Here is a 13,192-nt window from a genome sequence, read left to right as displayed (position 1 = left end):
AGTTTGATGGATAAAATGATCAGTTCGAAACAGTGCGATTCTTTAGAGAATAATTCATCTCTTTGAGTACTCAAAATAAATATGTATATGTATATTTAAAAAAGAATTCATTGTATATATATATATATATATATATATATATATTTAATCTATCAAAACTTTCATTTGGAAACACGTTTTTGAAGGATAGGATGGTTGTTCAGGAAAAAAGGCATTAAAATAGTAATAAATATTAGCTAGCAAACTTGGAATTCGAAAATAGCTTTTACCATTATGTGCATAAATTAATATTTTATGTATTGATATATTTATTAAATCATAAACATTTTCAATTTTTGAGATTCTATCATTTTATGTAATGTTCATTTCACAACATCATTGTTTATTGATTATTATTTTAACTTATTACTAGTAATTGCATGGCTCCTTACGATAATTTATAGGTATAATACATTTATTTATGCTTTTTTTTTTTAATCTAAGCAAAGCCAGGATTTGTGTGGCATAAAAAACCTGCGAAACGTGCAGTAAAAACCTAAAAACATATGACAGCTAAAATGTTCAAATATACTAGGAATATGTCTACGAAAATTCTAATCAAGAATTAAATTGAAGAGTGGATTAAAAATTATTATAATTAGCAAATGAATATGAAAGTAACTACAAATTTACAAATAAGAACCAGAAAGTATATTAAAATGTAAAATTTATGAGTGTTAATGGATAAAAATATAGTGAAATATTTTGTAATACCAATAATATGAATATAATAGATGTTAACAAGCAGGAATAAAAGAAATTACCAATCATTTAATAACTAATTAATATTAATTTGTCACTGAGTAATTCGAAATTAGTGACAGGCATATATAGAATTACTATTAACTACAAAAGCAATTCCAAATCTTTTTATACAAAACCTAATCCTATATGGTTTAAAATATTTAAATGATTAAAGAATGATCTATCAACATCATTAAAAAACGCAATGGGAACAAATTTATGTGTTCTTTAAATTACTTTTTTTATTACATTTTTAAACGTTTCACCTACCTGGTCTGAAATGCCAGTAAAACCACCTTTGAACTGATTAAATAATTTAAAGCCTTTATCTGACAAGGATCTCGTTTTCTATTTCAGTTTGTGTTTATTTAAACAAAGATTAAACAAGATAGGTCAATGAAAGCGAGATTATTTCTTGTCATCTTACTATTCTTTATTTTATACACATTTTCTACGCTTTGGCTCTTATCTCCATGTATTTCAGTTTATTTTGAATTTATATTTCCATTTCTTATAACTTCACTTGGAAGAAAACGATGCACCTACTCATTCGCTTACTAATATCAACTTGTAAATTTGTAAACTCGGAGTAATTTAAAATAAATATTAGTTTTTTTTTTATTTATTTTAGGATAATAAATATTATTTAGAGCAATCTTAAAGAAAAATAATATATAATATTAAATCTGAGACTATTTTTCTCTTTTATTAATATTTTTAGTTACATTTGATAGATAATTCTTTAGACGTAAAAATTTCAAGTCGTATTTATGAATAATAACAGTATTTTAAATATTTCTATAAGCTTATGAAATATATTTCCTCTGCTTTGTTGAACATAAATTTAAGTTGACACGATTTATAGTCATTAGTAGATACGTCAGAAAATCAAAACAAAAATAATGTTGGTCCGTCAATACTTATGCTTAATAGAAATTAAATAGTTTTTCTTAATAAGATTTTAATTCATTATTAACATTAATCGCGATTTAATATCAAATCTTCAGTTTCCACATGATACGATCTGTTGAATGCGAAAGTGGTGTAAACTTGAGTTTTGTGATATTCTACATTTTAGAAGTAGTTCTATGATGTTTTGGTAGAGAATAACATATTGCTTTCTGTGACGTTTTAATAAAGTAGGCTGTGATTTCTACCAAAAAACGTTAAATAAAAAAGTGTTTAATATCTCAAAACTCAATTTTTGAGTTAAAAGTGATTAACTGACGTTGACAAAAATATAACTTCATCATGGATTGATTAACGTCAATCTGACGCTACTTCAATCAACGATACAATGAAAGAAAAGATTTAAACTTTTTTTAAACTCATTTTCTGTATTTTAGTCTCTACCGGTCTCTTTTAAAAATGTCGATTTTCTTAAATTTTCAGGTAACTAACAACAATATTTACAAATATATATATATATATATATATAACCATCAATTGGACCATTTTGATATTCAAGATGATATTGTTGAACAATTGTTATAAGATGAACAATTGCATACCTGTAACGACCATAGAGGCTATTCCGCAACTGATCAAGATTACGGAGCAGGGAAGTGCTGATAGTTCTTTAATGAAGATGTAGCTAGCCGCGTCGCAGAGCGCCCCGAGGATAGTAAGGGCACAGCCGAGGCCGTAGTTAGGGTATGAGGAGTTGCCTGCAGCAGGCGAGGATATTAGAGCCACCCCCACGACAATGCAGAACGAGCAGAGCAGCTTCTCCCTACTACAAGGCTCGCCGAGGAAGATCCTTGCCAAGAGAACGGTGAAGATGATGGAAGTGTAGGCCATGACAGCTTCGTCTCCGAGTGGCATGAGTCGCATGGCCTGGTAGTCAGAGAGGACCATGATACTGTTGAGTATACTGAAGATGACGAGGCGGATCCGATGGCCACGAGGAAAGAGGTTGTAGGAGCGGTAGAGGGCGACTGGGAAGCTGCAGCAGAAGATGACCAAGCTGGACAAGAAGGTGGCCTGGCCGATGGGAACCTGGGAGGACTTGACGACCACCGAACAGACAGAGATGAACAAGGATGCGAGGAGCGCTTGTCCCAGCCCGCGTCGAGGCTCGCACATGACTGACTTCATAGCTTCACTCCGCGGTCCCCACTACTACCGTTCCACGGTTAGTGAGCCTAGTTTAGCATAAGTTTCTTTTAGTACGGTCCTAAATAGGTTTATCTAATTTTTAATGCGTTTATGAACTGTTTATATTTTCATAATAATTCATTTTAAATTGTTTGTAAAACGTAAAAAATCTATGAAGTAAGGAAAAATAACTTTATACCAGAACTCACGAGAAAAATTGTCCCGTATTTAATATGAAATAATTAGAGCTCCCACAGATTCCAAAGACGAAAAATTTAAACTTAAAGTGACTTTTGAAAAACGAGACAGGATGATTGGTCGTACCGACTTAAAGATACCGAAGGAAAGATAAACCGTTTGTTTAGTATTGTGACACAAATATCTCAGTTTTCGGTAAAAGAGCTTTTAAATCTGTCCTATCTGGATGCTTCTGTCCGTTGTATAAAGATATCACTGTATAATGGCTGCTGCCAATGCGAGGATTTTCAGATATTGGAATAAATTTTTATTAATAATAAAAATAATGATTAGGCATTAATTTTTGTATTGAAATAAATAATTACGATTGTTAGCACATCGACAAAATAAAATAATTGTATGGGGGTAAGATATACCTTTATACATATATATAAATTTTAATTAATTATGAGAGATAGTTGACTTTGGATAACTTGTGCGAGGAGAAGAATTTTGGGGTGTGGTAAAAAAAAAATTTTGACCGCACCCCCAACCATCTTCTCCTCGTATATAAAATTTTAATGGGGCTGTCCGTAGCTCAGATGTTAGGCGCAGTCTTACCGATCTGAGATCTTGCGGTGCCGGTTCGAATTCGGCCTATGGCATTTACTTTTTTCATTGAGTGACGATCCTACAAAATGAAAAATTTGACCCCTAACCATGGGCTCCAATGGGAGTCTTAGCTGAAAAAAGAATTTAACGAATACAGCTTATAGAATTCTCGAGTGATCGACATAGGTAAAATACAAATATAATTACCAACACTTGATATAGCAATTAAAAAAATGTAAGGAAAAAACAAACAAAAACCAAAGTATATAATGTTTAATGACAAAAAGAAATTTAGGTTCTAAACCAAAATCGAATTCAGTAATTTGTATTCCTTTGGAGACATGCATGAAGGACATGACCTTGTTAATAATGTTCATATTAGATTTATTTTTTTAACCATGTGTATTAATTGTTTATTTCTTTATTATTTATAACTCATATTTATTGTTTTTTTAATTACTATTTCATTTTATTGTGCATTTTATTTTAAATTTTCCTATTATTGAAAACTAAAAACATGTAACAAAAAAAATTTATATCACCTAACTACATCATAAAAAGCTATTTACAATTTATAAAGCACTATGTATCAATCTTAGCCTTATGACAAATAATTTATAAAATTAATAACAATTATTAATACTTATTAATATTAATAACAATACAATTAATAATAATAACAACAACTATAAAAAAAAATGATGATGTTTGATTGGTCCAGTAAGGTTAATCGTGGTAAGCAGTATTTAAATCTTTACAAAAGTGACTTCAGTTCATTAATTTAAAGCTTATACTGATATTGATTAAACCATATAAAAAATTAAGAAAATACATTTTTAAAGACAACACCTATTTGTCATAAACAATAATATTATGTGTTTTAGATACATTAATTATATTATCCATATGGATTGATAGATTTTTTTTTGGAATTGACTCTTGAAAAACTGAAATAGGCTCTTAAATTATTTTTATTTTATTTCTAGAAAAGTATTTACTATGGTAAAATTCTTAAACATTTTTATTTTAGCAATGGAAGGTTGAATTTTTCTATCTTATATTATGTATTTTGTGAAAATATAATATTTCTTGTAGTATCTTTATTGCTTTTAAGTCCCTCGTCGATGTTTCGGTCTTTTTCCTTCTCATTAGGGTACTTATGGGTTACTTTTATTCTCTTGGTTGTTTCCTTGTCTATCCACTTAATTATATTTTGATAAAATTTGAAATGTTTCTAGGAGACTGGACAACAATAGGTAATGTACTGGTAACTGTGGGAAGATAGAATTATTTTTTAAGTTTTGATGATATATAATAAATAATAAGGACATCTGTAAAAAATAAGGAAACAATAGAGATAAATAATCGGTATGAATCCTGTTAAAGGTGGAAAAACCAAGAAACGACGAAAGCAAATCAAGATCTTATTAAACTCTAGAAATCAGGGATGCAATTGTTTTTAAATGAATTTTCTTTAAATGCGGTGGAGCGAGTTCGCCTTGAACAGACGAATGGTGTTCCCTATTTCAATAAATAAGTCCTATAAGTAGAAATTATTATAAAGGCTAGGTTTAAAAAATTTCGTAACTCTCAGCGGCTAAAAAAAAAATATTTCTGATACCTAAAAAAAATTTTTTTTTTAAATAACTTGATGAACTATAAACTATAAATATCCTGCAACATTATTGTCACTCATCGAAAAGATATTGATATTACCTGCAATACAAAACTAAAATTATCAAAATCTTGTATTAGCAGTCTATATAAACAAAGTATTGTATTTTGAAAATATTCTGGATAGTTTCTATAAGAAACCTGTTTTTTTGCTCAAATCGTTCATTGAGCACCGATATAGTCATAGAGTGGGAATGTCAAGATCCATTTCTCGGGGCTACCTAGAAATAAATTTTGACTGACCCTGGCGGGAATCGAACCCACATTTTGAATAAAGCGCTCTGGACCCTCACCTTGGCCCGTAGAAGAAATCAAGTCCTCTATTTTTCTTCTGTTCCTTTTCTTAATGTTTAAAACAGATTCCACTTACATACTGAACATTGATCACTATATCTCAAAGACGGCTATGCATACGAACATGAAATTATGTGGTTCTATTTATGCGGCTGAGGTCTGAAAAAATCGGGCTCAAAAGTTGTTTAAAAAATTATTTCTAGAACCTAAAAATAATAAAAAATTGTTGACTAATTTTTTTTTCTTTATTACTAACCAGCATAACTTTACGTGGTACGTTCAAACAATATTTTTTAATTCATCTCTTTAAATTCACATTTATATGTTTAATGAGATAACCACTGGTTATTATTTAATATTTCATTTTTAGTTATTACTTAAGAATAATTTTAATTGTGTGAAAGTTTGATGGATAAAATGATCAGTTCGAAACAGTGCGATTCTTTAGAGAATAATTCATCTCTTTGAGTACTCAAAATAAATATGTATATGTATATATATATGCGTTTCATCAGGGTTTTCGGATGAAAAATTCAAGTTTAAATTGGACGCTTATAAAGTTCAGTCACCAACCAACATGGGCTTCCATCGACGCAGTATTTTATTGTTACTTAGAAAAGTGGCGCACAAAATTATATTAATGTGCTTGAGCTATAATAAGTCAAATTATAAAATCCTAAACATATGCTACAACCCAAGAAGAGTATGATGCATTTTCATATGTTTCTATTATTTATATGGAAATATTTGTTTTATCGAAGAACTGTTTCCAGGAAGAGTTTTTTCGAAATTGATTCTTCCGTTGCATGTTATTTAAATGAAATTACGCTGTAGCCGATTCTCTACTACTGAGAAGAGAGCTTTTTGGAATAGCACTATAAGACTAGATAGTAGTTACTTCTCGGAATGATTTCGTGATTGCCTATCTAGGGTGTTGAATCAGTGAATTCTTTCCCGCGGTATTATAACGGGAAAATAACGTTGGGGTAACGTACTGATATCTTCGTGACAGTGTGGTTTATTTGTGAAACGATGATGATCAATGGTAATAAAGAAAAAGAGAAAAGACATCGTTAACTAGTTAGTGATCGGATAAATTTGATGGGGAATAAGGATTCTTGGGATTTTTTTCATATCTCTTTCTTTTTTTTCTGTGTAACCAACCACGATAAAAAATTTGACTATTAAAGAGAAAAAAATAAATGAATCGGAATTTCATATTACGGTAATTAATGTAAAAGTTCCCGACGATTAATCAAAACATTTTCGAGTATGTAACGGAAAATTATTTGATTAATCATTTAACTTTGCTGAAAAACGTTGCATGTTTTTCAATCTTGTACCTTACAATAATTTTAACACATTATTAGACCGTTATATTTAGATTATACTACCTTTTTTTAATGCACACGATGAGCAAATAACCAAATGCACCTGATTTACTGAGCGATATCCGAAATTTATGTTAAAAAAGGAAATGATCTTCAATAAAAAATAACTAGAAATAATTGCCTTCTGTTTGATGGCTGTTTTAGTCGCAAGGTAAAAAATATAAAGCATAATATTTATTTATTTCAGTAAAAAACATAGAAAACTAATCTGTAACTCAGACAAAACAAATCTATATTTAAACATAAAAATAAACTTTAAAATATTAAGCTATAAATTCTTCAGTCTCATTTCTAATAATAATAATAAATATTTTCTTGGAACTGGATAAACAACAAATTTGGCTGCAACCTAAGAAAGTTTCATGTTTTCACTTTTTTTTAATCTCTACCTCTGATTTTATTTGCATAAATGCCATTTTCAAATGTTCAAATGCATTTTTTTATTTTAATAATATTAAATTATGAAATATATTTGGAGCCGTGAGGACATGTACATACGCCTGATTTTTATGACTTATGGTCTACTTCGTTAATAATTGTTTTTTTCTGTGTATAAAAGGTTTATGGAAATAATACAATCTGCTATACTCAAGAGAAATTGTATAACAGCTGTAAGTACTCAATCATGCCATGTGTACATATTTGATAAAGAGAAAAGTAAATATAAAAAAAAAATCTGTTAAGTAATGACTAAAATGGATAATAATAATAAGTACACATTATAAATAAAAGGATAAACTAAATAAGAAAATAAGGAAAGTAAAGATTTAAGAATAAATTAAATCATCTTGAACACATTCAAATTTATTAAATAAATTACTAATAGTCTAACCCAGTGATTCATAATGGGCCGCGAAATGTTCAATTTAACAATTCAGCAATTTTCTTGAAATTTTCAATTCTCGAATTTGTGCGCCAGCATGCAATTTCGAGTCTTTTGAGGTGGTTGTCCAGTCTCAATATAGGTATTACAGAAAAAGTTGAAATTGGATATTTTTTATTATCCCAAGGAAAATAGTATCTGTTTTTAATTTTTCGCTGTTAAATGGGTATTCGCTTTTAAAAGAGAAAGCTTTCCGATTTTTCAAGAAAGTCAAAAATTTAGAAAAAGATCTTATGTATTAAGGGTGTCGCGGAAAAAATCCGATTATTTAGGGAATCGCAAATGGAAAAAGATTGGGAACCTGTGGTCTATGAACCAAAGAGGGGTTTTGGAGGACTGTTGAAAATTTTCTTATGTTTTTTGGTGGTGCTTAATTCGAATTTCATCTTTGTGATCTCTATTTTATCCCGAAAATACAAAAAAGCACAAGTAATGATTCTGTTTTATCGCGTAGCCATTTTTGGCAATATCAACCAATACTAAATTTAACAAGAGAGAATTCCTTACATGACTGTCTTGAATATTTTTTTTCGTCCTGTTTGGTATCTGATATTGGTCAAATGAGAACCAGGAAGATCTCTCGGTGGAATGTTAAACCTACTTATTAATAATTAGTAGGACGATTTTTGCTTTTAACTTGAAAACGGCGAATTATTAAAATAACTGTAAATATACATTTTATGTTTAATTGAAACAGAGTAACGAAAAAACGGCGAATTATTATAATAACATTGAATATTCATTTTATACTTAATTAAAACAGAGTAAAGAAAAAACGGTGAATTTTAAAAATAACTTTAAATATTCATTGTATACTTAATTAAAACAAAGTAACGAAAAGACAAAAACAATTAATTTTGATCTTTTTTTTTATAATTCCACAAAAAAAAATTGAAAGTTAAATTCATCATGGTAATATTAATTTTTTTGTCATAGTGCGCAAAGTTAATGAGTACTTACAACCGGTTGAGGGTTATCATGAGCAAAATTAATTTATTTATTACTAACAAATTGACATCAATTTAGGATTGTATCATATTTATTAAATTTTAGTTTTTTTATTTTATTCATTTAAAAATTACATCCAATATGGTCCGACCAGATGACAATATCTATCGGTCGGTGCCAAAATAACAAAAATTATAGACACAAGTAAAATGTAAATATTACAGTTTTTGTTGTGTTAATTTTAAACATCATATATCTAATAATTGTAGGATCGATAGATAGTAATTGCAAGATAGAGTCATACCTAAAAATGAAATTATATCCAATGTTCAAATAGTCAAATATCTTTAAAAATATTTATCAATAAATTATTTATTTTTATTTTTGTGGTTATGTATAATAGTAGAATAATTGTGAGTCATTGCAAATTTCGTACCAGATTATGGTTTGTTCGGTCGAAACCTAACGTAATTATAAATAAATTTGTTGTAAAGAGTTAACAGACCATCTTAAATTAATTCACACACATGACTTCCCCAATTAAATAATAAATTGAACCCATTTTTTACAACCATATTGCGATTTGATGTAATAATAGTTAGTGACAAGAATAGATAAATCAGTATTCATTTCCTAAGCGATTACTTGAACGACCTTGTCTATCAAACACCTTCACTCACTTTTTACATGATTTAATGAAGAGAAACAGAATGTTTTTTGTTGAAAATGGTTATAATTAAAGAACAGGGTTTAAAAATAATTTAATTGTTTCAAAAGGCTTTCAATTAAAAATTAATTTTTGGGTTACTTTTTCTCATCTTTTTTTTTATATAAGTAATAATAAAAAAAATGACCGCTTTCAGCAATTTTCATTTTGAACAATTTTGATTACTTTTCTCATCTTTTTTTTTTATTAAGTAACAATAAAAAAAAAAATTATCACTTTTAACAATTTACTTTTAAACTATAATAAGACACAGTACCTAGTTAAAAATTAAAAAACCTACAACCGTAATATAGAAATTTTGATAAAACGAACGGACCTCATGTGAGCTTCACTCCCGTGACAGATACTGAGAATCATCACTGCCACGGTAATCAATGACAGTAAATGTCATACATTTTATACCTGCTGTAACAATAGCTGTCATGATTGTAAAGTTACTTTATTTATTATAAAAGTTATTTGCTTTTTAATTTCAAGTTAATTTTATTGATAAAGTTCCTTTATTGGTATAACAATCTATAATATAAATTGTGAATAATATAAAATGAAAATAATAAAATTTAAATAGAAAAAGTTATTTACCGTGAGTACCAATATCGAATAAATTTAATGAGAATCCAGCATAATCCACTATTTATTCCCATATTTTATTTTATTATTAGTAAATCGAACATTTTTCGAGTGGGTATCGATGTTGAAGTATGTGATATTATTTTTTCCACGTTCAACTTTTCTTTTCCGAATCTCATTGCTTTGGTGAGTCCGTGGGATTTGACTGACGTCTTTCCATTCCTGTGAAGCATTTGAACCGAAGAACATTCATAAATTGAGAAGGGACGGTCTCTGCCAAAATTATCCATTTTATGAAAAATTCTGTATTATCACTTCATGAGTTTTAACAAAAACATTTAAATCATGCCTGAATCAGCAAAGATACAGCGCATGTATATTGCTTCAATCTCAACGAGATAATAGCGCTAAAAATAATTAGAGTGAATATTGCCTTCCTGGCTCGCAACCTCAACCTATTTAAACGGCTTGTCTTGTCATACCTTGAAAATATTAAATTATAACCAGTAGAGTAATATTAAAAAAGAAAATCTTATCTACGAGAATCGGCAGCTACGTAAAGATTTGAAACACCTGATTTTTTCTGTTGAAGGTGCGTAATTTTCTTTATTTTGTTTGGCAACAAAAGGCATTTTTCCTATCACTAAAAATTACAAAAATAATGAAAATGTATATAATCCTGAAATTTTCTAACACAAAGTTTGCACTAAGACTAAGTTTTCTTTTTAGATTGAGGTTTCTGATGCACACTATACCAGAGGTTCTTATTTTCGACCCATGATAGTGCATAAGTTCCCCCATTCATAAATAAAGTACTATGATATTTACAGGAAATATGATTTATGCTATTTCTTGCTAAGTGTTTATTATTATTGAATACTTTAAGTGCAAAGGATCCTTGTAAGCTTTGTAAATAAGGAAACGTTTCTTGGCACTTTCAGAAATTACTGTTATTCAAACACAGGATGTTTCTGTAATGGTTTCGGTGAGTTCTAGGGTTCAACAAACGCTCGAGGCTCAAAAACTACTATAAAAAATAGATTAATAGTTTTATGGGTTCATTGTTAAGTTTTGCATTTTCTTTTCTAATTTAAGAATCATCTGAAATTTTTATTTTTTATTTAATACAAATTGTGGTACATTTAATTATATTAAAAATACTCCTATCGATTTACGATGTAATAATTCTTGAATAATTTTAAATTATAAAAATTAATTATAAGAAAAATGATCTAAACAATATGTCTAAGAAATAAAGAGGAAGGGCGCGGATAGCCCCGGAGTAAGGCACGGCTACTAATTACAAGGACCCGAATTCGATTTTGGCTCGGCAGAAAATTGTTTTCTGTTACAATAGGGGTATTCATGATCTTTAGTTTAATATGTTGAATGGAAAAACTTATGTTAAATGGAGAAATATTTCCTTCTTTTACCATGTTAAAACGGCATAACATATAAAATGGCTGAGAGTCTATTACTAGGTCTGTTAAATGGGGAATGATGTCACGAAACTGACCAGTTGAGCTTGTCACCGTTTTATTTGTTGTCGTGTTAGGTTACTTACTTGTAGTTTGTGTTTTGTTTTTTTCTTTTGTCTTGTGTTTTGTACTTTTTAAAAAAGACAACCAGTAGCCAAACTTTTACACTTCTACTTTTCGCTTATTTTAGGCATGTTGTAATAAATTACTGTAATCAAAACTTAGAAGTAAACAATAACATGAATTTTTGGAAGAAAAGGTTACTAAACAAGTTGCTCAGAAAATCCGCTAGGAGCTCTTATGCATATACAATTTAACATGACTTTAAATAGGGCTGGTCACAATGCTATACTTATAACATTTAACATGGTAAAACATTTTACATTTAACACAATATCATGAATCTGTGATAATAAATTAATTTGAGACTGAATTAACAACTATTGTAGCTTTAGAAAAGTTTGTAAACAGAATAATCTCAATAAATAAAGTAACAATGATACTATCTTCGGAATACGTCCATTCTGAATAAAATCGAAAAGTATATTTTTATGATATGCCACTATTCAATTAATAATGTTTACAGTTATGTTTTTATTTTTTTGATAAATTTTCTTGTGTACCTAAATATGTATTGATAAGATTGTGCATTGGTTTGACTGTAAATGCAATTTTTCTTCTGATATTTTTTTTGTGGGAAATCTTTTAGCGTTTATCTATGTCTCTTGCTAAGGTCAAAGAGATTATCTCCGTTTCAAATTCTGATTGAGTTTTACATTGTCTATTGTATGTTTCTATTGTAGTCTGATTGTCTATTATCTCAGATATTATTGGATCCTCCAAGCTTTTTTTCGAAAAAAAAAATCATAAAATTAAACTATACTTTTTAAAAAAATGTATGAAGTATTATTACACTCTTTTATATGCATTGAGATTTTAGTGATAGAGCTGACAAAAATCATTAACATCATGTTTACAGAGATATATAAATTAATATGTAGACAAAAATAGAACAAACTGTACTAATAGAAATTAATGATTTACTCTGTAATTGTGTTTTTAATTAAACCAGAGAAGTTTGGTTTCTGTTAATACATTACGAGCATTCCGATTATTGTGAATCAACAGTCCAGTTGCAATAATAAGAAAAATATTTTTTTTAAAAACCTTAATCAAATTTTCAAACATTATAATTGAGAGAAAAGGGTAAAAATTAATAGTGTATGTTTTCAGGCGAAATTGGCAATTAGCAACATAGTAAATAAATTTTTTTTTTCAAGTTTAAGATTTGAAAAAATTGTGTTTTAATAGCGTTGATAAAATCCATTTAGGAATTATTTTAAAAATTAAGTATGGCTCTTGCACTACAGTATCTTTGCTAGGATTCAAATTTTTGTAATTCAGACTAATTTTTTTATTATTATCAGGAAACCTTTATTGAGGTAACACTCATATATATATATTTATTTTGTATCTTTTTAGCCCTGATGAAGCCCTGCAAAGTGGGGCGAAACGTTGGAAAATAAAAAGTTGTAAACTATTTTTGTTTCACTTTTGA

General features: G+C 28.6%; 1 protein-coding gene across 1 annotated transcript in view; it reads right to left on the bottom strand.

Annotated features, from left to right (window-relative positions):
• LOC112210238 (solute carrier family 35 member G1) overlaps positions 1-2,868 on the bottom strand; it is a 28,839-nt gene extending 25,971 nt beyond the window's left edge. The window contains exon 1 of the mRNA XM_024358998.2: positions 2,295-2,868. Coding sequence (XP_024214766.2) covers positions 2,295-2,868 — 574 coding nt within the window. The remainder of the gene's footprint in view (positions 1-2,294) is intronic.
• Positions 2,869-13,192: the final 10,324 nt, after the last annotated feature.

Source organism: Halyomorpha halys, unplaced genomic scaffold (genome assembly GCF_000696795.3).
Source record: "Halyomorpha halys isolate HHAL.00 unplaced genomic scaffold, Hhal_1.1 Scaffold352.1, whole genome shotgun sequence".
In the NCBI taxonomy this organism is placed as follows: Eukaryota; Metazoa; Arthropoda; class Insecta; order Hemiptera; family Pentatomidae; genus Halyomorpha; species Halyomorpha halys.
Note: the sequence above shows the minus strand (reverse complement) of the source record. Positions and strands in the feature narration are given on the sequence as shown.